Source organism: Eretmochelys imbricata, chromosome 3, assembly GCF_965152235.1.
Source record: "Eretmochelys imbricata isolate rEreImb1 chromosome 3, rEreImb1.hap1, whole genome shotgun sequence".
NCBI classification, from domain to species: Eukaryota; Metazoa; Chordata; order Testudines; family Cheloniidae; genus Eretmochelys; species Eretmochelys imbricata.
In genome coordinates this window covers 210,861,022-210,887,137 of record NC_135574.1, presented here as the reverse complement: position 1 = coordinate 210,887,137, position 26,116 = coordinate 210,861,022, and the positions used below count along the sequence as shown (strand labels likewise).

At 42.2% G+C, this 26,116-nt stretch overlaps 1 protein-coding gene across 2 annotated transcripts in view; it reads left to right on the top strand.

The window, feature by feature from the left end:
- HNRNPLL (heterogeneous nuclear ribonucleoprotein L like) overlaps positions 1-25,581 on the top strand; it is a 41,650-nt gene extending 16,069 nt beyond the window's left edge. For both annotated transcript variants that reach the window (XM_077814269.1, XM_077814270.1), the window contains exons 4-13: positions 2,172-2,257; positions 4,435-4,531; positions 4,615-4,687; positions 8,927-8,998; positions 17,068-17,285; positions 17,510-17,631; positions 18,146-18,347; positions 20,442-20,499; positions 20,589-20,687; positions 22,478-25,581. In XM_077814269.1, coding sequence (XP_077670395.1) covers positions 2,172-2,257; positions 4,435-4,531; positions 4,615-4,687; positions 8,927-8,998; positions 17,068-17,285; positions 17,510-17,631; positions 18,146-18,347; positions 20,442-20,499; positions 20,589-20,687; positions 22,478-22,533 — 1,083 coding nt within the window. In that variant the 3' untranslated portion in view covers positions 22,534-25,581. The remainder of the gene's footprint in view (positions 1-2,171; positions 2,258-4,434; positions 4,532-4,614; positions 4,688-8,926; positions 8,999-17,067; positions 17,286-17,509; positions 17,632-18,145; positions 18,348-20,441; positions 20,500-20,588; positions 20,688-22,477) is intronic.
- Positions 25,582-26,116: the final 535 nt, after the last annotated feature.

Here is a 26,116-nt window from a genome sequence, read left to right as displayed (position 1 = left end):
TGGATAAGTAAGGCCAGATTTTAGAGATGAAATGCATAAAGAATTGGCATGATTGAGACACAGGCTGGATGTGAGGACCTAGAGAGAAGTCTGCGTTGAACATGAGGCACAGGCTATAGGGCTGAGTGGCAGGCCAGCATGGTGGTGGTGTCCACAGTGATTGAGAAAGGAGGTAGTGAGGAGGGCGTTTGGGGCTGGGATTGCCTTTTATGATGAGATTACTGGTTCTGTGGATGAAGGGAAAGCAGTGGATGTATTGTTTCTTGACTTTAGCAAAGCTTTTGACACTGTCTCCCACAGTATTCTTGTCAGCAAGTTAAGGAAGTATGGGCTGGATGAATGCACTATAAGGTGGGTAGAAAGCTGGCTAGATTGTCGGGCTCAACGGGTAGTGATCAATGGCTCCATGTCTAGTTGGCAGCCGGTATCAAGCGGAGTGCCCCAAGGGTCGGTCCTGGGGCCGGTTTTGTTCAATATCTTCATAAATGATCTGGAGGATGGTGTGGATTGCACTCTCAGCAAATTTGCGGATGATACTAAACTGGGAGGAGTGGTAGATACGCTGGAGGGGAGGGATAGGATACAGAAGGACCTAGACAATTTGGAGGATTGGGCCAAAAGAAATCTGATGAGGTTCAATAAGGATAAGTGCAGGGTCCTGCACTTAGGATGGAAGAATCCAATGCACCGCTACAGACTAGGGACCGAATGGCTAAGCAGCAGTTCTGCGGAAAAGGACCTAGGGGTGACAGTGGACGAGAAGCTGGATATGAGTCAGCAGTGTGCCCTTGTTGCCAAGAAGGCCAATGGCATTTTGGGATGTATAAGTAGGGGCATAGCGAGCAGATCGAGGGACGTGATCGTTCCCCTCTATTCGACATTGGTGAGGCCTCATCTGGAGTACTGTGTCCAGTTTTGGGCCCCACACTACAAGAAGGATGTGGATAAATTGGAGAGAGTCCAGCGAAGGGCAACAAAAATGATTAGGGGTCTAGAACACATGACTTATGAGGAGAGGCTGAGGGAGCTGGGATTGTTTAGCCTGCAGAAGAGAAGAATGAGGGGGGATTTGATAGCTGCTTTCAACTACCTGAAAGGGGGTTCCAAAGAGGATGGCTCTAGACTGTTCTCAATGGTAGCAGATGACAGAACGAGGAGTAATGGTCTCAAGTTGCAGTGGGGGAGGTTTAGATTGGATATTAGGAAAAACTTTTTCACTAAGAGGGTGGTGAAACACTGGAATGCGTTACCTAGGGAGGTGGTAGAATCTCCTTCCTTGGAAGTTTTTAAGGTCAGGCTTGACAAAGCCCTGGCTGGGATGATTTAACTGGGAATTGGTCCTGCTTTGAGCAGGGGGTTGGACTAGATGACCTTCAGGGGTCCCTGATATTCTATGATTCTATGATTAGGAGCTCTGTATTAGCCATGCTGAGTTTAAACGGATGTCTGTGTCTCCATTAGGAGATATTAGAAAGTCAGGCTGAGATGAAATTGTAGTTTGCACAGAAGAAGGAAGATGTGGGGTAGAGAGAGAGATCGATCCGAGTCACGAATTTGTTTGCAGATGACATTATCCAGAGATATGGCATAGAGAGAAAGGAGTTCTACTTTTGTGGCCTGAGCTGTATCCTGGAGTGAAGCCTAATACTTGTGTGAATGCTTCCTTTAGTGATTCTTAAACTTTTTGTATTGGCGAACCCTTTCACACAGCATGCCTCTGAGTGCGACACCCCCCTTATAAATTAAAAACAGGGATTTTAAATTTAAGTTAATCTTAATTTAATTTAACGTGGGCACGGAGCTGACAGCTCGTGACCCCCTGTGGGTTTGCAACCCCCAGTTTGAGAGCCCCTGGTTAAGAGGTTATGTATTTGTCTGCTTTCAATTTCTAAATCTTCCTTTGAGGGAGCTGACTGTTTTGATTGTGATACAACAATATAAGGAAAAATCATCATCTTTTAAGATTAACATTTCTTAATATACATGTAAAGTAGCCATAATTTGATAAATAACTGGGGTTATCCTTCTTTGAGATTTAAATGCTGATACGGTGAAAGTTACTCCATGTACACACGCATACACCTCGAAGTCCTGTAGAACACTTGTGAACCTTCATAAAAATGTCAAACTTGAAATGTCTCTTTAAAATAACTTTTCTTCTTCATTTATAGGATGTCTTGTATACTGTGTGCAACCCTGTTGGGAAAGTGCAACGTATTGTTATATTCAAGAGAAATGGAATACAAGCAATGGTTGAATATCCTTTTATTAACACTAATATTTGTATGTTCTCAGCTGCAGATGAGACTTAAGCATGCATATATCATCAAGATTTTACATTAATCTTGAGCTCTACAAATTTGAGAATTATTAGATTCAAGATGCTTTGTCATTTCCACTGTATGCAGCAGATACATCTGCTCCAAAATATTACCACTTTTAAATCGCATCTTTGTTCATTGTTTGTATATTCTGTGCTAAAAGTGACCCCTAAGATGAATGTTACAGGCTAATCATTTTTGTGCATTTGGTAGCATATTGTGTAAAGTCAGTTTCATGGTTTTCCCCATTAAAAAGATGCTGCAAACTGTATGGTCTGCTGTGCTGGGTGCTGCTGAATCTAGGTCGTCTGGTACAGCAGACCACTGAGTACAGGGGTTGTGGAAGAAGGGGACACCCTGACATAAGCCATCCCCCTGGTCTCTGCAGGCATTTTGTATGCTCTTGTGCTAGTCTCCAGAAAACTAAAATCTCAAAATATGTAAAGAATATTATTTTTTTTCCCCCATGTATTGAGCCTAGCATATTGCAGGGACACTTGTCTTGGAGGGTGTCATGTCCACTACAGGGCAATGAAGTTAAAGCAAATTTCTCTTTAATCTCAGGCCACAAATACAGTGTCTGTTGTCAAAAATGTCCATTTGGGGTCTCTTGCTTGTCCATCTACAAGCACAAAGTTTGACTAACAAATCCAAACACAAGAAGTCTCTCTCAAACTTCTTTTCCCTGGTTCAGTGGTAGAATTTTTCTTGGGAGTGATGGACTACTCGACTCTTTCCCATTTTATATCCTCAGTTCCTTCCATGCTAGGGTGATAGTTCTTGTGTGTCCAGACCCTACCTTCCAGGCCTGGTTTTAGTAGTGCTAAGGGGAGATACCGATTCCAGTCTTCTTGTTCAAGGGTTTAGTTTGAACCTTGTCCTTACTTACCATGGCACAGTCATTCGCCATATTTGTCGGTAACGTGCTACATCCACATACTCTGATTAGTGTGTAGTAAGCCTGACGTTTTAGGCTTGCCTACACATTTAGTTTGCAGCAAGCTAGGGTGTGAATCTACCCTGCAATAGCCTGTCACAGACTGCTTGTCTGTGTGAACCCTGCTGACGTGCATTAACAAACTGTTAAGGTGCATAAGCAGGGTCCACAAGGGACAGTTGGTGTGTGGCAGGGTAGATTGACGCCTAGCTTGCCATAAATTACATGTTCATGGAGACAAGCTCTTAGAACAGGGGTGGGCAAACTATGGCCTGTGGGCAGGATCCAGGCCATCAGGGCTTTGGATCCAACCCACAGGATTGCGAGTCCTGCGTTGTCCCAGAAGCAGCCAGCACCACAGCCCCTGGGGGTGGGGAGAGGGCTCTGTGCGCTGCCTTCGCTTGCAGGGACCGCCCTCCCCCCCACCACCACCACCACCCCACCACAGCTCCCATTGGCTGGGAACGGGGAGCCGCTGCCAGTGGGAGCTTCAGGGGAGGTACCTGCAGGTGAGGGCAGCCCGCTGTCCCATCCGTCCCCCACCCCCCAGGGGCCACAGGGACATGGTGCCAGCCACTTCCAGGAGCGGCTGGAGCTTGCACCCGAACCCCTCCTGTACCCCGCACCCCAACCCCCTGCCCTGAGCCCCCTCCTGCACCCCCTCCCACACCCTAACCCCCTACCCCAGCCCTACATTCATGGCCCTGCATGCAATTTCCTCACCCAGATGTGGCCCTCGGGCCAAAAAGTTTGCCCACCCCTGTCTTAGAATATCAGCTGACATGGCCACTTCCATTTTCACTCTGAGCTGTAGGGTGTCCACCATTTAGAAGTTGGATAAGCTCTCAGCACGGAGAGACATGTGTGAATAAACTAAGGCTTTCACTGAACCTGCATAGACTGTAAGCAGAATGAGTCTATGCTTAAATTATGAAACAGCTCAACCTGGGCTACATACACTTCAAAGGCAGGTATCATATGGCTCTGGCTGCAGCTGAGAACTTGGACTCCCAGTGCTTTTCAGCGGTTTTAAACTAGTGTGACTGTTTAGATCTCTCATTTATTCCTAACAAAGTAACTGTAGGCTGCTCTAAAATGTCTTGGATTGCTTCATTATTTTGGAGGGGGAAAAACAAATCTTTATTTAAAAACAAAAAAATCCTTAACAAGCTTTATGTTTGAATCAGTTCTCTGTGCTCAGAAGGCTAAAGCAGCACTCAATGGAGCAGATATATATGCAGGATGCTGTACACTAAAAATTGAATATGCAAGGGTAATGCTCAGATCTTCTCTGTTAACTATTTTACTGATGAAGTGCATAAGTTCAAGACTTACCCTGTGTTTAAATTTTAACAGCCAACTCGACTTAATGTCATTAGAAACGACAATGATAGTTGGGACTACACTAAACCGTATCTGGGCAGACGAGGTAGGTTTTTTATATGTTATAGCTGTAAGTGTTTGACTATGCTAATGACACTACTTTATACATGGTTAGCTTATGTAATGCAATAGTCATTTCAAACAAGCCGTTGCTGATGAAGGCTGTCTTGCAAAGGCCAACATGTAATCCAGGAACAAAGTAACATTGAACATTAGTGCCCCCTACTGGTGTACAATGAGCTATTTAGTGCAACAAGGAGCCCACACATGCAAGCATGTTCGCAGTACAAGGACTTGCATTTCTCCAAGCAGCTCTCACTCTTTGGAGGAGAGGAAACTGATACAGACTATTCCTTACAAACTACAAACTTGCACACTGCTTCTCTATGGAAAGGACTTTTTCCCCTATGTTGGACAAGGCATTAAGAAGGATAGAGGACTCCAGCAGGCTGACTCTACACTTCATCATGCACTACATCGGCATCAGCAAAAAGCCCTCTGAAAAAACTCAGACTTGCAATTCACCTTGTCTGCATACTGCATGCACCACCACCACAAGTTTTTAAAGGAGGACACTTAAGGTACTTCAGATTTGCATGGGATGAATACCATGATAGACTGTACCCATTCTGTTCAAGTTTTTATGTATATTGGTCTTATTTCCCTTAATTACAATTGCAACATTTAAGAACCTCCATAAAATGGTAAATCCCAAATTTCTTGTTGATCTCATCTACATTGTTGTAATACTCTTATTTTATTCCTTGCTGTATTTAAGACAACTGCAGTCAGTCTTTACAGTGTAAATTGTCTCATAGTAAGTAAACTGAAGGATTTATCTGTAGTTACCTGGGATTAATAATACAATATTAAACAAGCTCCCTCAGGTATATTAAATTTTAAGTATTTGAAGCAAGGAGGTGCACACGTGGTGCATGTGTAACTTGTCTCTTAGGTTCTTAACTGTGAAAACTAGTCAGAGCTTACCGCTTAATAGTGAAAATATGACTAAAAATGTAAAAGACAAATTGCTGTGTAGCCTGACTTCTGTAAAGTATTTAAAGTATTCTCTTTTTGTAACTGTTCAGTGTTCAGTAATTTGTATACAATAATAGTTTTTCTATAATGTAATCTTTAGAAATCTAGGAGTGCATAATAACATGGAGGTGGAAACATAACATGTCTAACCAAGGTAGAGTATCTTCAAAGTCTGAAATATGAAAGCGAGGGCTTTGACTTCTCTCTGAGATGCACTCTCAAACTTACATTTTTGTAGAAATGTTGGGTGTTATCAGGAGTGGTTTGGCTTGTAAAACTGTTGTATAATTAAAAATGCAGGTTTTGGATTTTCAAAATGAAGTTCTTGTAAAAGGTTAACAAGGGAGCTACAGTATTGGTTGATGGTAGAATTTCAATATTTGAACCATAATTCAGAAACTCACTCTTAAGAAGTCAGGAAGTATTAAAGAAAATTAAAATTGAGAAAAATGTTTAGAAACTGACAGCAAAGAAACTGCAGGGATGAAAAAACCTGAAAGATTAAGTGGATTGTCAGTTTCTTAACCATTGCAATTTATATTACAGCTGCTTTTATGGCATCTAGTCTCAAATATGACAACCTTTATTTTACGTAATTATGTTACAAACAGATATGACTGTATGGACCAGGGTTCCTCCAGGAAATGAAACAGTGGGAGATGAGAAACTTCTCTCCAGCATAACTCTGGCCTAAAAAATGCACAAATCTGTTTCTCACTCCTCCTTTTTTTTTTTTTTAGTTCAGTTGCTTTAATATCTTTGTCATCTACATATTGATACTTACATCCCTTACACCATGTAAGACAGGGGTTCTCAAACTGGGGGTCAGGACCCTCAGGGTGTCGCAAGGTTATTACATGGGGAGTTGTGAGCGGTCAGCCTCCACCCCAAATCCCGCTTTGCCTCCAGCATTTATAATGGTGTTAAATATATAAAAAAGTGTTTTTAATGTATAAGGGGGGGTCGCACTCGGAGGCTTGGTATGTAAAAGCGGTCACCAGTACAAAAGTCTGAGAACCCCTGATGTAAGAGGAAAGGGAATTAGATCTGTACTATCCAGCTGTCCCTTTGTAGTGTTGTTTTTCTCTTTCTGTTGCACACACATCCCTTGATCTAGAAAGTAATATATAGGGGAGTACACAAATAGCTGAACGCTACCTCCCTGAGCTAGTTTTTATCCGGTGAAGCAGGCATATAGAGGAGTTACTGCCCGTAACCCTAGCAATTATCCCAGCACTTCCTCTCCATACTTCATGTAACATGCCAACTGTTCCACATGCACTCTTCAGGCCATTCCTCTTCCTGAAGTTCTGATGGCGCTATGTGAACTTTGAACTTGATGTACCCAGACTGCAAGATTCTAGCTTCAGCAAACAAGATCTTATCCCCAGGGAACTTCATTCTGAGGCTTGCCTTGCCACTGTGTACTCCACAGCAATAAAAGTTCTCAAGAGACCTAGCATTTATTTCTTGGTTCCCTTGTAGGTTGAGGTACCTCCAGTCTCTTCTGAAATTCTCAGAAGACCTAGACTATTGTTTCAAAGCTAGCTTCTGTCATTTCAGCTTCTCTTTCAGTTCCATCTAAACAGCATTTGAGCACCATTGTTGAAATCCTGGTCCCACCAAAGTCCGTGAGAGTTTTGCCACTGCTTTCAGTGGACCCAGGATTCCACCTCACGTCTGTCCATTTTAGGGTACAGAGAACACATTTTCCTGCTTCTGTTCTTAAGAATGAACTATTTCTAGTCCTGTATGGTCACAAGCTGTTTTTTTTTTTTCCTTCCTCAAGAGTTTTCTCCACTTATGCAGGCTTTCTAAGGAATATCTGCAAATCTGAGGGGAGTACATTCTTGAGTTGCATGTATGTTGTCATCAGGTGACTGGTTGAGGAGAGATGTCTTTTCCTTCTGGCCAACAGGGGACTGACCCCTTTCACATTTGCTTCCTAGGCATTCCCTCTATTAAAGATAGAGCTCTTTAACAGCTAGCCACTGTAACAGTTAATCTGCATAGGTCCAAGAGAGTAGAACTACAGGCTGAGATTTTAAACCTAAATTTTCATCTCTGCTCTCCGAAAGAGGTCTTATTTCACAGGGGCTTTCTATAGGCCAAAGAGCTGTGTGGGAGCATTCGTCATCCTCCCTTGATTTTTATGGACAAAGTAATCTAGTTAGGAACCTATCCTCAACATCTTAGGTGGAAATCACACAATTTCTCATCTCCCATTGTGTGCTATCATATCAGCAGTTCAAATTACTCGGGGAAAACTCTAATTGTAGTGGGCTGGAGAGTCAATTTCCATCATTCAGTCATATTTAAATATAATAATAATTATAGCAAACTTAAACATTTCACCACATCTTTGAATATGGCACTTCAAGAAGTGGCTTATCAACAAAACACTGTGAGAAATGTTCTTTAAAATTAACTGCTGCTTACCAAACGTGAACTTGGGAATTCACATTTTTCCAGTACGCAGCAGTCACTAATTAGAAATAACCCTTGTGAAAGTGGTGCACTGCTTCCATCCAGTAATGTTGACCCCTTGCTTACCTTTAGATTGTTATATAAACCAGGTTTGCTCAAAGGACTGTCCATTGTTGAAGTGCATTATTCTGACATTTTACAGCAATTGAAATAGAACCTGTGACAGAGCATGAATAATGCAGTAATGCACAATCCTTTCAGCACTCCCAGGAGGTGTTCATGTAAATATAATGTACGCATATGTAATGCTCTCTGTTTACTGATTGTGAAACCATGTAATACAGGTTGTTGTTGGCTTATGCTGAAACTTCTTGAAAGAAGCCCACTTTGAAAATGTGTTGCTGTTGAAGCTAATAGTAGGATTCAGGTACTGTCTTTCAAAAGTTCTGTATCTAAAACTTGTTTTAGGACATGCATAGGTGAACCCTACTCTAAAGTGTTACCTCTCGTAGTGTGTGATGTCGCTTTCGGAAAATTTTCAAGTAGTCCCATAAACTTAAAGTGTCTGTACCTTCTCTTTGCCAAAAAAAAAAAGAAAACACCTCAACTTAAGTGGAATTTGTTAGGCAGACAACCTCTTCCTAATTCTGGTGTCCTCTGATGACAGCTTGTGTTTAAAAACTGATTTGAATGGGTAATTTTTTAAGTTAACCATGAATCAAATTACTTTTTTCCACTTGTTAGATGAAACTAATATCTTAATTTGAGAATTATTGTGTACTTGTCTGTTTGTTAAAACTACTTTTTTCCTGTATATTAGACAGAGGGAAGGGCCGCCAGAGGCAAGCCATTTTGGGAGAACACCCTTCATCATTTAGACATGATGGCTATGGTAAGTTACATGGGGTGACAGGTGGTTCATGGCTTTTAGGTTTTTTATGGTGGAATTACAGATATTTATAGGTTACAGGGTTCTCAGACTTCATGGCACCGTGACCCCCCTCTGACAACAAAAATTACTTCACGACCCCAGGAGGGGGGACTGAAGCCTGAGCTTCTCCAAGCCCCACTGCCCTGTGCGGGGGCCAAAGCCCAAGCCCCACCACTCCGGGCGGGGGGGGGCCCCAAAGCTGAAGTTCAAGGGCATCAGCCACAGGGAAGGGGCCTGCAACCTGAACCCGGCTGCCTAGGGCAGAAGACCTCAGGCTTTGGCTTTGGCCCTAGGCAGTGGGGTTTGGGCTTCAGCCACAGACCCCAACAAGTCTAAGCCAGCCCTGGCAACCCCTTTCAGAGAAGGTCCCAACCCACAGTTTGAGAACCGCTGGCATTGAAGTATGGTCTACATAATTTTATACCTCTCTAAGCTTCTTCAGTCTCAGTACTGCTGTTGCATAGGTGCCAGTGTCAATCCATGTGTTGTTCGTGATGCTTGTGATATGACGAAACCTGTTGTGTTTTGCACCTGGAACCCTTCTTTTAGGGAAAAGGGTTGTTTTTTGGTTTTTTGTTTTTTATTTTTTGTTTTTTGGTTTTTTTTGCTTCCCAGTTCAAATTTATCCCTTGAACAATATCCTCTGTAAGTTGCCACCACGCTATACAGTGACAAGGGGATAAATATCTGCACCAAGATTTTTTTTTTTTTTCCTAGACAGCACAGTACAACTTAGTAACTGATACCTGTAGACAGTGTGTGTTACCTGAAATAGTTTCAGGAAAATCTTTGGAGCTTTTTGAGACCTTCATTCAAAGCTACTAGTTGCGGTGGTTGTTTCCCTTCTAATTATCCATCTTGTCGTTGTTTGTCTGCAATTGGTAGTATGTCATTAATACCTCTGGGGAAGAGCTTTGGAATTATTGCTATCGCTGTTACAAGGTTCAGTCAGCAAGTGAACTCAGTTCTATTAGGGTATCTAGTATTCTGTACCCCAACATATGTAGTCCATCTTCATCATCTTTAGTGGTCTGAAGGCAGAGATCTTGCTTGGATTTCTGAAATGTTACATAAGTCTCACATGCAAGTTAAGTTTTTATTTATTTTTTTGGTCATCTTAATCTCCAAAAGTCAGTGCATTTTGTATTGCTTTTTCCTATGCAGATGTATTGTACAGTACAATACAGGTTAACTTTCTCCCAGGGACCTTCAAGCCTTGAATTCCCACTACTTCCATTTGCTGTTCTCTGTTAGGGTGAGGAAAAAAGGGATACAAACATGCCCACCCAACTTAGCTGAGTCCCCTTTCTCCTCTCAAAGAAAATTTTCCCACCCTTGGAAAACAAAGTCCTCTTTCTGCTAAGTTCATATGTGATTTTTGAACATTTTGCTCCTGTGGTTTCTGCTCTCAGTGGGCCAGACTGCAGGGTAGGCTCTTTGTATCATATCTCCTGCCTGGGAGAAAACTAAACTGTTCACAGACTTAGGCCATATCTGCACTACAAACTTTTTATAAAGCCACTGTAGTATATCACTTGTGCGCATGCAAACTTGGCTCCTTGTGTTAGCACTGCACTTACTCACTAGGAGTGCTTGTGGCATTACCCAGTGCAATGCACCATGGGTTGGTATCCCATTGTGCAGCTCGCCACCTCCAGCACTCTGTCTTTGTGAACTTCTGGCAAGCATTGTGGGGCAGAAACAAGTTAGCAAGCGTGACTGGGAGCAAGAGGTCAACTGTCCAGCATGCACCTTTCTCATGATGTCATCTATGTCCCTGATTTTTCACGCCTTTTTTAAAATTCCCACAAATCTGTGTGGCCTTCCTCACTGTCCACCATCTCTGACAGAATCATGGAGCTTGCACAGAGCAGCACTTTGTCATGAGCATTGCAAGGACAGGATGCACAATTTTTTGGTATTTGCAGAGTCACAAGAAGGAACTGAATCAGCAGGGAACAGAACGATTTCACAGAGGACAAGTTGCCGTGAGACATAGCTAGCAAGAACCAGTTCATGGAGCAGCTGCAGATGATGAGTATCACTTCTGGGCCCAAGAAAAAAGCATTGACTGGTGGGATCGCATCTTAATGCAGGTTTGGGACGATGAGCAGTGGCTGCAGACCTTTTGGATGCGCGAAGCCATATTCCTTGGTCTGTGTGCTGAGACTGCCCCAGCCCCTCCAGCACAAGGACATCACTGTGAGAGCTGCGCTGACAGTGGAGAAGCAAGTGGTAATTGGACTATGGAAACCTGCAATGTTGGATTGCTACCAGTCAGTGGGAAATCATTTTGGAGTTGAAAAATCCACCGTGGGGGCCATTGTCAGGAAAGTCTGCAGAGCCATTAATTGTCTACTGCTATGCAGGACTGCTCCTTCCCCCGGTGAACCGAGAGTGCTAAAGGAGTTGGCGGATGTGATTGCAGAGCCATTGGCCGTTATCTTTGAAAACTCATGGCAATCGGGGGAGGTCCCAGATGACTGGAAAAAGGCTAATGTAGTGCCCATCTTTAAAAAAGGGAAGAAGGAGGATCCTGGAAACTACAGGCCAGTCAGCCTCACCTCAGTCCCTGGAAAAATTATGGAGCAGGTCCTCAAGGAATCAATTCTGAAGCACTTAGAGGAGAGGAAAGTGATCAGGAACAGTCAGCATGGATTCACCAAGGGCAAGTCATGCCTGACTAATCTAATTGCCTTCTGTGACGAGATAACTGGCGCTGTGGATGAGGGGAAAGCGGTGGACGTGTTGTTCCTTGACTTTAGCAAAGCTTTTGACACAGTGTCCCACAGTATTCTTGTCAGTAAGTTAAAGAAGTATGGGCTGGATAAATGGACGATAAGGTGGATAGAAAGCTGGCTAGATTGTCGGGCTCAACGGGTAGTGATCAATGGCTCCATGTCTAGTTGGCAGCCGGTATCAAGCGGAGTGCCCCAAGGGTCGGTCCTGGAGCCGGTTTTGTTCAATAGCCTCATTAATGATCTGGAGGATGGTGTGGATTGCACCCTCAGCAAGTTTGCAGATGACACTAAACTGGGAGGAGAGGTAGATACGCTGGAGGGTAGGGATGGGATACAGAGGGCCCTAGACAAATTAGAGGATTGGGCCAAAAGAAATCTGATGAGGTTCAACAAGGACAAGTGCAGAGTCCTGCACTTAGGACGGAAGAATCCCATGCACTGCTACAGACTAGGGACCAAATGGCTAGGCAGCAGTTCTGCAGAAAAGGACCTAGGGGTGACAGTGGACGAGAAGCTGGATATGAGTCAACAGTGTGCCCTTGTTGCCAAGCCAATGGCATTTTGGGATGTATAAGTAGGGGCATTGCCAGCAGATTGAGGGACGTGATCGTTCCCCTCTATTCGACATTGGTGAGGTCTCATCTGGAGTACTGTGTCCAGTTTTGGGCCCCACACTGCAAGAAGGATGTGGAAAAATTGGAAAGAGTCCAGTGGAGGGCAACAAAAATTGTTAGGGGACTGGAACACATGACTTATGAGGAGAGGCTGAGGAAACTGGGATAGTTTAGTCTGCGGAAGAGAAGAATGAGGGGGGATTTGATAGCTGCTTTCAACTACTTGATAGGGGTTTCCAAAGAGGATGGATCTAGACTGTTCTCAATGGTAGAAGAGGACAGGACAAGGAGTAATGGTCTCAAGTTGCAGTGGGGGAGGTTTAGGTTGGATATTAGGAAAAACTTTTCACTAGGAGGGTGATGAAACACTGGAATGCGTTACCTAGGGAGGTGGTGGAATCTTCTTCCTTGGAAGTTTTTAAGATCAGGTTTGACAAAGCCTTGGCTGTGATGATTTAGTTGGGGATTGGCCCTGCTTTGAGCAGGGGGTTGGACTAGATGACCTCCTGAGGTCCCTTCCAACCCTGATATTCTGTGATTCTATGACTCTTGGCAATGCGCTGCACATAGTGGATGGATTTGCAGCACTGGACTCCCAAACTGCAGTGGAGTCATAGGAGGCCTGCACATCCATGTTTTGGCACCAGTCTACCCTGCTACAGAATACATCAATAAAAAAGGCTACTTCTGTATGGTTATGCAAGCATTGGTGCATCACTGGAGACGTTCCACTGATGAGAGTGTTGGCTGGTAAGGGAACGTGCATGACACACATCTTTAAGAACACTGGACTGTTCAGAAAGCAATGTCAGGGATATTCTTTCCTGACTGGCAGATTACCATTGACAATATTGAAATGCCATTAACAATCCTGGGAGACCCAGCCTACCAGTTCCTCTCCTGGCTCAGGTGTACACTGGCCACTTTAACAGCACCAAGTTAAAATTCAACTACCAGCTTAGCAGGTGCAGAATGACAGTTGAATGTGCTTTTGGTAGATTGAAGGAACGCTGGCGTTGCTTACTCACAAGATTGGCCCTCCATGAGAAAAATACCCCCGTGGTCATAACTGCCTGCTGTATCCTGCATAATATCTGTGAAGCAAGGGGGGGAAGTTGCTGCTGGGGTGGAGGGCAGAGGTGGAGCAGCTGTCTGCTGAGTTTGAATAGCTAGATGGAAGGGCTATTAGAAAAACGTAATGCAGAGCTATACAGCTAGGGAGGCTTTGAAAGAGCACTTTAACAGTGAACCACAGTAATGTGTTTTGGTGTACTGTGATCTACCTGCCCCTGCTGTTTTGGAGCCTGTCAGGAATTGTGTGGTGTCTGGTGTACCTCTATGAACATAACACTGTCAATGCACCTGTTAATGTTGTGGTGTTTGCTGTACATTTATGATTATTACACTGTTTGTCATTGAGCTTCTGAGTTGTCTCAGACTACTTCACACACATGCTCCAGAATGGTTGGTGGTACTGAAAGCACCCCGGGTTATTGTAATCAAAAGGAATTATTTTCCAAACACTAGAATTATACAGAGTAATGAAAACACTGCAAAAGAAATTCTGTGCAAGTTAAAAGCAAATACATTAAAAAAAAAATCATAAATTTATGGAAACGGAGCTTAAGGGGAAAGAACATTCATGTCTATTTTAGTTACGTACAGAAACCATGGCTCTCCCATGTCAGTAAATGTGAAGCTGTGGTTGTCCTTAACGTTCCCTGGTATGGAATGGTAAGAGGTAGGGATGTGGCCTCTGATGTCATGTGGAATGCTGGCTGGGGGGGGCAGCATGTGTGTAGGGAACTGCTATAATGGAGTTCTCCATGGACTGCAAAGGGAGGTGAGCCCATGATTGTTGAACCTGTAGGTCCACAAGAGTCTGCAGCATCTGTGTTTTGCTGCTGGAGAAGCCCCATTACATACTGGTGCATCTCCCTCTCCTTGGCCTGCTGGGACCCTGGGGCCTTTCTCCTCTCCGTTCTTTCCATCTCCCTGGAGACAGCAGCATTCATGCTCCAGGCCCTCTGTCGACCACTGTCGTCCGCAGCACTGGCATGCGGGATCTTACTGAACATGTCTTCCCAAGTCCTCTTCTTTCTCCTCCTTATCTGGCTCAGGCATTCCACAGATGTGGAGGGGGAACCCCTTAAGGCTGCAAGGCAGCAGCTACAGATTAAATGCACAGAGGTACCATTGTCAGTAAAGATTCAGAACTCCCTTCCCTTACTCCCCTGAAGTTTTAAACAAGACATGCTGATTGACGCTTCAGAATGCTTGTGCATGGCACCACTCTTAGCCCCTGGCAGGCCTTACACACCAGGGCTGGGGCAAGGGAAATGAGGGACTTGCTCAGTTGCATGAAACTGAGTAGAGGGCCATGGGAGTGGCACCATTTCCACAGGCGGTGGTGGTTTTTGATGATATCTCACTCCTGAGGGTGACAAAGGAACAGAGCACAGCTGCTGCTTGGGTCCCAAAGCATTGCCCATATGCCACTAGCCTGTATATTGCAACTGTGCCTGCCAAAATTATCACCAACTGGCGCAGGGAAGTATCCCACTGCAGAGGAAGAAATAAGGCTGCTATCCCTAGAAACCTTTGGAAGAGGATTGCAGAGTACCTCCATGAAAGTTTCATCGAGATCTGTCAGTAGCTGTGTCCTGTTGAGTTGGGGGATGCCATAAGTACATCAATGTAATGGGAAATACATTTACACGCTTACCCGAGATTCCATCCCTTGTATCAGGGTCATCCATGTTCAACTGACCGGACTGCAGTGGCATCCCAAACAGGTCCTGGCTTGCGGCACAGCTGAACCCACCAGTCGTATGTCCCCGTCCTCTGCTACCTTCTTGTCCTCGTGGTGATTCAGGCTCCTCAGATGTATCCACAGTGGACTGTGGGGTGGTAGTGGGGTCTCTGCCAAGTATGGTATCCTGCTCTCTGTAAAAGTGGCAGGTCTGCGGCTCGACACCAATCAACTGTTGGTCTCCCTGGCCTTCTGATCTGTCTGCCTCCGTTCCTTTGCTTTCATGCAGCACTGCTGCTAGTCCGTATCCTGTCCCTTCTCCGCAATCCCTGGACAATCTGCTTATAAGTGTCCACGTTTCTGTGGCTAATCTGGAGCTATGCCTGCACGACTTCTCCTCGCAGGCCCAGAAGATCTAATATCTCCTGTGTACTCCAGCCAGGTGTGTCTGGAGCCAGCATGGTCAGCTGGGCCGTTGCACACAACAGTGGAGAGCAGCTAGGTGTGCCTGGCCAAGCTGGACAGTCAGGAATTTGCAGAGATTCAAAGGCGGGTGGGGAGAGCTTCTGGTCTCCATGATACCTGGGCAGTGAAGTTCACAGTTATGACCAGAGTGGGCAGTGTTGGACATTGCAGGACAGCTGCTGGAGGACTGTGAGGGTTGACATAGGTAATGCAGTGTCTGTATTCATGCTAGGTTTACCTCAGTACATCAACCACAGCTCACCTCTGCTCAGGGAGGTGGTATTACTGTGTCACCATAATGGGGTCCCTACATGAGTGGGAGATTAATTTAAGCATAGACACATGCCCAACACATGCCTTCTGTCAACCTCGCTTTTGTACTGTAGACCAGGCCTCAGAAGAATGGAGACCTCCCTAGCACCCTAAAGGAAACACTGTAGTTAAAGCCCCTGCAAGCTAAAATGTGAATGAAAATGATTCACTGAAATACTTCAAGTACCTTTTATAAGTGTTTTGTGTCAGTTCAGTAAAGTGTGACCATTAAAACATTGATTTATGCAGTTGAGCCCACTGTGAAATTTGTCACATTGCTTCATGAAAAATGAGGCTTTACCTATAGTGAAAAACAAGGCAGCTTTTATTTGTATTAATGTAGAGCCTTAAATATGCATGTTGCTTATGAATTAGTTGGAGAACTGTTTGAAGAAAGACACTCTTTCCCTGCCTTCCACATCTCCCCAGAAAAATTGAGTGTCTTGCCTCTGAACCATTCCAACCTTGCCTGGCCTCAAGCTAGAATTTCAGACTTGGATTTCCCGTTGTGGAGGCATGACACTCTGCCGGTAGACTACTAAATTGGCCAGACAGCTTATTTAAGAGAACCTAACTTTTTCTTGCAGGGATTTTTTGTGTGCTGCGTTGGGAGGAGTGTGTTAAATGGGTCAGTGGTGGTAGAGGGAAACTACCTATTATGGTTCTGATGCTGCAGTTTGTGGTGGGCTGTTGTGCCTGCGTCCAGCAAATTTCAGCATTAAGGCCTGCATGAGATGCAGTTGCTGGATTCAAATATCAGGCTTGTCCTCTAAGGGGCAAACACATTAGCAAGTAACCTCTAAGAGTACAATAGCCAAAATTCTTACTAAAATACTCTTTGCAGTTTGTGCTCTTGACAGCAGTTCTGTTGTTTCACTGACTTGTCAGCAGGGGAGAAACTAACTGAACATCAAACCTTCTTAAACATGGAGGAAGAACCCGTGAGGGTGGGCAGGAGGAAAATAAACTGCGTGATCTGAATCTTTTTTCTAGCTAGAAAAAGGAATTCAGTTAGTAAATCACAAGGAATTCTTAGTGGATAGTGTCCTTTTAAATCAAGTATTTGTATAGTGGAGCATTAATAGACTGTAAGTAAACGAGGCTTATGCTGAGTAGTGTTTAACCTGGTCTCTGTCATTTCTGTAGGATCACATGGTCCTTTGTTACCCTTACCAAGCCGGTACCGAATGGGATCTCGGGATACTCCAGAGCTTGTTGCTTACCCACTACCCCAGGCTTCCTCCTCTTACATGCATGGTGGAAACCCTTCTGGCTCAGTTGTTATGGTTAGTGGGTTGCATCAGCTAAAGATGAACTGTTCGAGGGTCTTCAACCTGTTCTGCTTGTACGGAAATATTGAAAAGGTAAAACATATTTTATTAGGAACTTGGAAGCTGCTACTAAACCCAACTCCGTCTATCTAATGTTGGAATTTAAGGGCTGCGAACAGCTTATTTTCTAGGCAGAGTTATTGATACCAGGGAAAACTTTAAGTTGGCATGTAACAACTTTCCAGAAGAACTTGCAAAATTCTTACAGTAATGGTTTCCTTTGAACTGCATTGTCACTTATTCCTGAACTATTTTAGGTAAAATTTATGAAGACTATTCCAGGCACAGCATTGGTAGAAATGGGTGATGAGTATGCTGTGGAAAGAGCTGTCACACATCTCAACAATGTCAAGTTATTTGGGAAGAGGCTTAATGTCTGGTAAATATGCAATTTATCACACTGGCAGTTCACTTTCAGGTGTGCATTGACTGCAAAATCTCAGCTCCCTATTGCTACAACAACTGATTGACACTTCACAAAAATTTTCAAATAATTCAATTGGAATAAGAATCTAAGGTGGTAAATAACAGTTACAAAATGGGGCATCAAAAAGGTTTTTGGATATTCAAGCTGTAAATCTGTGAGATATAAACCAGATGTACATGCACTATGCAGTTTTTAACAGTACAACACACACCTTGGTAAACATACTTGACTTAACGTACAAAGACAATAGCTAACTTTGACAGTCATTAATGAAAATTTTTTGTATTGCCATATCTGTGAACCCTTCTCCAAGCATTAAACAAGGGAATCAATACTTTTTTCACATTGCTGCAAGTGCGTGTCATCTGTTCTTCTTGCCTTGAGACTCCTTATATTAAAAGTATGATTATGAACAGCTTCAGTCGGAATGGGGGGTGTTTCTTAACTATGTATCTTTAAATCTCAGTGTGTCCAAGCAGCACTCAGTAGTTCCCAGTCAGATATTTGAGCTGGAGGATGGTACAAGTAGTTACAAGGATTTTGCCATGAGCAAGAATAATCGCTTCACCAGTGCTGGCCAGGCATCCAAGAATATAATCCAGCCACCTTCTTGCGTGCTACATTATTATAATGTACCCCTGTGTGTGACTGAAGAAACCTTCGTAAAGGTAGGAAATCCAAAACTATGGTTGCATACATTGGTGCTGGGAATTACACAGTCCTTCCCTGTACTTTGAATAAGGAACAGTTGTGGTAACTGAACGGTAACAGTACTGATGTTTAAGATGGAGCCCATTAAATGCTATATATGAACAGAGGCCCCTGTATTTTTGCAGTGCTTAGCATTGCTCCCTTTATGGAAAATCTATCCAGTTGAGCTGTGAAAAGATCTTTGTACTTCTGTCTCCTGAACCTGGAAATATGGCAACTTTAACAAACAAAATGTGAGAAGCAAGAGCCAGAAATGAAGACCTTAGTGCATGGTGGTTTGAAGGGTAGGGTGGGGAAAGGAGAGATGGTAGTGAAGATAAAAAATGACTGTAGATTACAAGGGATGGCTGAGAAGTTAACTTGGGATTTCCTAATTTTTTTTAACGGTTGCTCAGTCATTTCTTATCTTTCCGTACCTCAGAGCTACCTCCATGCTTCATGTGGGTAATTGTGCAAATATTTAGCCATGCTATAAATGGTTTAAAATATTTATTTTGGTAGTTTTGTTTAAAATTCCGACTACCTTATTGTGCCTCAAATAAGGTTGGCAAGCCAGTCAATTGACCTGTCAAATAATGTCAATTGAGCACCTATTTGACTATGGTCAGATATTTCAGTAGGAATGCCCTGTTGTAGGGGGTGGCCTGCCTTTTCAATTGCATCGTGGTACCATCTGTTAGCAAGCGTATCTAAATGTCTTGATCACACACTTTATTGCATGCTAATGCCATCTGTTTGGGGGAAAAGGTGAACTAACTGAAAGTTAAGCATCTTGGTTGGCTGGAATCTTCTAGAACAAACAGTGTGTGTGTGTGTGCTTGTACATACACAAATATTGGTCAAATAGTCAGTCTGTCTGTCTTGCTTTGTATACCTGGCCACCAGCGTACATGCTGGTTGACAGAGCACAATAAATAAGTTCAGACCTGGTCCCTGTCCCAAAGAGTTTACAATCTAACCTGACTAGATGAGCATACAGAAATTAACTCTGAAGGGAATGATGGGGGAAGAGGAGGGCTCAGTCATTAGACCTCCTCCCAACACAGAAGATTTAATTTCATTTTTTTTCTTTTGTAACTATTCATTTTTAAATGTTTAACATTTGCTAGAATTTGCTGAAATTATTTCAGTTTACAGAACTTCATTTCATTGGGTTTCACATTTTTCTGAGTTCAAATAATTCAGTTAAGTAATCTTTTATTGTAATTAGGCATAAGTATCTAAAGGTTAAGCCTACTGAAGACCATAAAGTCTCTTTTATTACTATAGTTATTGTTCTAATAAATTAGTGCTTTAAAATATTTGACCATTTTTGACAATATTTAACCTGTTATTTTTGGACAGGTCAAATGCCCAACCCTAGCCTCTATCTAACTTAATATTTTATTATATTCTGGTAGTGCACAGAAACCCCAATCAGGACTGGCCCCATTGTACTACCTACAGTACAAACTGAGGTAGATGCAGTCTCTTGTCACAAAGACTACATCTACACTGGAATAAAAGACCCATAGCATGGCTGCAGCTGGCCTGGATCAGTTGACTCAGGCTTGTGGGGCTAAAAATTTTGAGTGTAGACATTTTTAGCCCTGCAGCCCAAGCCCCATAGCCCAAGTCAGCTGACCTGGACCAGCTGCGGGTATTTAATTGCTGTGTAGACGCACCCAGAGAGCTTACAATCTAAGCATGTTATAATTTTCCTGAATAACTTGTCTTAAAAATTACTGGAAATTCTCTCCAGGCTGAATGCTTTTTGTTTTGGGTGCCTGTCCTCCCAGATATGCAAATAGCATTTCGTGTTAGAAAATGTTAATTTTCCCAAGTTTCTTACACATCTTTTACAGCAGAAGGGATCTTAATTTTTTTTCCTTCAATGTGCTGTTCCACTTAAAAATGCAGAGAATACTACCCTAAATAAAATTCAACTCTCGTTGGTCGAATACAAGAGTTTCTAAGCTAAGTGTCATTAGTCACTTCTTCAGAATTTGGGAATAGGCATTTCAATCTTAACCTTGGTCATATTTTCATCTCTTCTTTTATTCCTGTGGCAGTTGTGTGATGACCATGAAGTTCTCACTTTCATCAAATATAAAGTGTTTGATCCAAAACGTAAGTAAATATTTGTTTTTTAGATAAAGTTCATGTTTTAAAATTACTTGTTCTGGGAGCAAGGAGGTCTGATTCTCTTATTCTACCAGCTTCTGCCAAAACGCTCTCTGGTCTGCTGGAATGGGAATGCAAGACAGATGCAGTGGAGGCTCTCACTGTACTTAATCACTACCAGATAAGAGTCCCAAGTAAGTCATTCTATTTAAGACTTTTTACAATAAATTGCTGTTCAAAAAATGTATTTCCCTCTGATTTCCCCCACCACCCTTTCATATTATATCTTTTCTATAAGAAGTGTCTCAGATGCAAATAATACTGTGAAATCTGCAGCTTGAAAAAATAAAGATGTCCTTGTGATTTTCCTTCATTGTGCTCCAGTGACAAGGTTCCTAACATGTATTCCGATGCTGAGAGCTTTCCAAATAATGAGTGCCAAGATTTCAGTTGACTACAGGAATGCTGACAAAAATGGAGGTCCTTTAGAGTCTAGTTGGAAAAACTCGTAATATCTGTATAGGGATGGAATATGCTCAAAGGGTTGAGAACCACTGGATGCTCAAACTGATTTCCTATCACAAAGCTTGTTTTTGTCTGTAGCCATGCTCTCAGAAAGGGAATAAATAAAACTATTGTAGTCAAAATAAAATCTACTGTCTGACTTAATACAGCATTCTTAAATTCCCCAAATGAAAATAAATGGAGAAATCTAACCTGTGTATTCTCTGATAACCCCAGAACTCAAATATTGGCCGATTTAATGACGTCTAAAAATTTAATTCGTTACACCAGTGAGGGGCTTTCATTCAGTTTGCGATTGTAAATATACAACCTGCTGCTCTAACAAATAATTCTTATGCAGGTTTCACCTCTTCTAAGTAAGAAATCATGGGGCCAAATAAATCCAGTTTCGTTTCAAACTGATAGGAAATGAGACTGGAGTTACCTGTATTTCTGTTTAAAATAGTGGGCCAGATTTCTGTGGAGGTCTGGAGTAACTATTAAAGCAAATAGAAATGTTCCAGGTCTCATGGATGTGAGATCACAATCCGGCCCCGTATCTAAGGTTATTTTAGTTACAATTCTTATTGAAGCTAAAAGAGGAGGAAGTATCTTCCCTGGCATTCTAACAGTTCGAGGCAGTTGTTGCTAATGGAAATGAGGGTTTCAGATATTATGAGTAATGCACTTTTCATTCTTTGGTATCTATTTTTCTGGGAGACCTAATGGATAGGAAGGAGGGGGAAGAAAAATTTCCTCTGTCCTTTCATAATACAGAATCAACAAACTAAGGGAAAGACCTTGTTTTGGTTCAAGGTCAACAAAATAATATTAAAACTTGAAGCGTTGACCAACACATACTAAACTAGTATTACCCAAGGTGGGCTTCTCCACTGGGAACAAAGCCCACATGACCTCCCAGAGCTGTAAGAGTGCTCTACTGTAACAGCCCTCAGAGCCTCTGGCAAAGAGAGAGGAGAGATGGTTTGACACCTCGCTTTCCCAGAGAGACGAGAGTTTTCTTGGTCAGGCAAGGATGAAATTGTGCATCCAATTTCCCATTCTACCTTTGACAGCAGTTTCACTTTTCTCCTGCTTGTCACTTTCATTGAACATCCACCTTCTCTTTGCTTAGAAATCACCTTTTTAAATGTTGCTCTCATAAATCCTCCAGCGGAGGCCGTTAATAATGGGGGCACTTTTTACTACATACTAGTCAATTTTATTGGATGCTGTGTGTATATGTGATCTAAACTGTCATTTTATATGGCAGTCTAGAAAATGCCACCATTCTATAAATAAGCTTTGTTTATTAGAGAACCTATGCCTGGAGGCTTTGGAGTGCCTGAAAAATTAAAACAAAAAAACCCCCAAAACACACCCCTGCTAAGCATGTCAGGAAACATATGCTCCTTAACTGACAAAATTGTATACAAGAAAGCTTATACTGAATATTTAATTTTGCCCTTGTTTCTCACAGATGGCTCTAATCCTTATACCTTGAAGCTTTGCTTCTCTACTTCATCCCATTTATAGAGAGAAGAAGAAAGCATGTTAGGCGCTACATTCATCTTGATTTGCAAGTTTGAAACTACATTTCATTCAGAAGCTCTGAAGTTGTTGCTCTAATGTTGCCTTGTCTCCACTAAATTCGAAGATCTCCTATCTTGTTTTATAATAAATGGATGTTTCTTCATAAATACAGAACAAATCTTCTCTCCTTGCTTCTGAAGAGTACGTTTGTTATAAACTTACTATGAAAAGTTTGTTTTTCACTAAATTGTAATTAGTACCTACAAGTATTCAACCGCCTTGTAGGCTGCTTATGCACGGATACTGTGTACTGTTCCAAACCTTAAATCTGCAATTGTTTTAATCCAAGAATGAAGTATATTTGCATTTTCAATAATGTTTAAAGGATTAGCAAGTATTTTTCCATTGTAGACAGATTCCATTGGCAGATAGATTCTACATGAAATAGTTCTGTTTCTGGTTACATGTTTAGGTAACTAAGTATGTTGCAATTATTAATACTAAAAATAAGTTTGTATTTATAAAATGTTTTCATTAGGTTAACATTGCGCACATACTGGATTTTGAGTAGCATAGACGTACCTGATTTATATTTCAAAAAAGCTAGCAAAGAAGACCATTATTAAGTCAATTTATATAGTGTGCACTCAAATTTACTTAAAATGGAGATGGTTTTTAAAAACCATTTTCCGTTTGCATTGGCATGATACCATCTATTACTAGTCCATTCTTGGGTATCTTTTTTAAATTAAAGTTTCAAGCCTCAGTCAATGTGTTCATCTTCATTTACTTCATATGAATTTAAATTCTCAGTGTTCCTGGAATCCTCGTGTATCTTAAGGTTTTCTTATACTGCCGTAATTTATTAAAAGGTAGAAGTTTGATCCTGGCAAAATAGATTGACATTGGAGGAAATAAATGGGTTTTTCCCCTTGTAAGAGTATTTAACAAAACATGTCACATCTGGGAGACTGTTCTTAATTCACAGTTGGTATCCTTGTCCATATTGTTTATTTTCTTATGTCTGATTGAAGACTACCTTTTGTCATGGACCAGGAAAGGAATTATCTTTCCACTTGCACTAGTGTAATCAGGTATAACTCAGTTGAATTCAATGGAATTATGTGGTCTAAAATTAATTAGATCAGAATTGGGCCAGTTTTTCTCTGCCAGCTGGGAGAAAATGTTTTCCACTTCCCAATGTGTAGCAGTGTACCTTCTCCAGTCACACCCTAATGTCATTTTTATGTAACCATAGAAGTTAAATGGGAACGACCTATTGATTGGATCCTCCATTTAGTCTGTCTGCCAGTGCAGGATTATTCATGTAGTACACTTCCTAGTGTTTTGTGCAAACAGTGAGTGTTCCACCTTTCCCTACAGATGAATTCTGCAGCTTAAAGGATCTTCTTGTCAGTCTGCATTTATTGATATTCAGATTAAATTTTCCCCATTCTTAATATCAGGTTAGTTACACCATATGTCATGCCTTGCTGGCCACGAAACCAATAAAATATTTGGCAGCATTTGTACCTAGGTCTAAATATTCCAGCCCTTCCAGTTAGAAGGTGCAGCCCACTCCATAAAAGTCCTTGGTTCCTCTTCTATCAGCCTGTCCAGCCAGTAGAAACCTGTTCCTTTCTCATAGTATTCCCTTTAAGAGTTGTTTTAGTTTGCATTTACTATTGGTATCAATATAGTTCTAGCAGTTGAGATAGTTTGTAGTGTAATATTAGAATAGTGATGCCACTTGATGGGGTTTATGAGGTTTTCAGGATGAATTACCGTAAAGCATTCAGGTTTTAAAAAATGCACCTTATATAATGGTAAAATGACCTCAGTGAACCACCATGTCTAGGTGAGAAGCATCTTCCCCACAGCTATTCAGCCTGGAGTGAGAGAGAAAAGGAGAGCAGCCTCAAATTGGTTAGTCTCTAAGGTGCCACAAGTACTCCTTTTCTTTTTGCGAATACAGACTAACATGGCTGCCACTCTGAAACCTGTCAGAGGATGTTGTGTCAACTAGCAATCCCTGCACCCAAAATATCTGAGCAGTCTGTGCCTACAGGTGTGTTTCCACTTCAGTCAGAGGTGTGACTGCAGCACGTGTAGGTCAGAACTCGCTTGGGTATGTCTATATGAGCTGCACTCAGATTGCAGTGTAAACAGTACCCTAAGTCAGGAGGGGATCTGAAATCCGAATGCCGTTCTTCTTTTGAGTGTCATCTGGTCCATCAGCAAGCTGAGAATCAGTTTGATTCCTTATTGCCATTTTGCCATACAACTAAACTGACGCACAGTGGGCACTCCCTGCGCCTGAAACAAGAAGTGCATCTATCAGAGATGGTCTCCTTATTCCACACACAGGAGTTCTAGATCATGTGTGGTCTGTTTTTTTTTTTTTGAACAGAGACAAAATAATGAGATGGTGGCAGGAGGGGGAGTTACGACAGGAGAGATTAAGATCTGTACAGAACATGAAGATGTTCTTGGCAGTCTCCTGTTCTGTCACATACTTGTTAGGTTAGATAAACTGAAGCACTGATGTCTTGCTGTAATTTTCCTGCCTTTTTTCACAAGACTTATGTCCAAAATAGTGAACTTTGCCATACAAAAGACATTTTTAAACCATCCACACTCTCGTTGTAAAACACCCACTACTGTGTGTTTCAATGTAGAAGTGAAGGATGGTGCTTTTAAAATCAAGGTTCAGCTATAGACACATTATTGGAGGGGAAAAATAAAATATTGACAGAGAGGAGTTCATCCTGTTTAAGATAATTCCCTTATGATAAAAACAAAACCATACTCTAATCCTTGTTGAGATGTTTTCTTTACATGCAAGGATTAAGAAGGTTTAGGGGTCTTTGACTTCCCTGTGCTGTCATCAAGTTGTAGCTAGGGTTAATAATTTGAGGAGGGAGTTAAAATATGCTGATAGGAAGGAATGATATGATTGAATGTAGTGTCACTGAGTGTCATTTGGGCGGTTTCGGCCTGTGATTGGCTGAACACCTCCCTGGTTATAATTAAATGTAATTTTCTCCTCTTCCTGCTCTGTGAGTTTTATTCCTTGTCTGGTAACGTTTATTTTATTTGAATCTATTATGTCTGAGCAGGAGGCATTCACACTCCCTCCTACGCAACGGAGCTCTTAAACATAGCAACACCAACACATGCGTTACTGTTTGAACCATTTTCCCGCCCTGGGAAGTGCTTAGAACATCTCTTGCTTAATTTATGTTTTGTGCAAAGGATTAATAATCCTCACATCTGCATCCACATTTCCTTCCGTTAGCACAGGGGTTCTCAAACTGGGGGTCGGGACCCCTCAGGGGGTCGCAAGGTTATTACCTGCGGGGGGGGGGGGGGGGGGAAGGGTGTCGTGAGCTGTCAACCTCCACCCCAGCCCTGCTTTGCCTCCACCATTTATAATATATATATATTAAATATTTTAAATATATTAAAAAGTGTTTTTAATTTATAAGGGGGGTCACACTCAGAGGCTTGCTATGTGAAAGGGGTCACTAGTAAAAAAGTTTGAGAACCACTGCTTTAACACTTCACTCTCCTGTTTGTGTTGTAA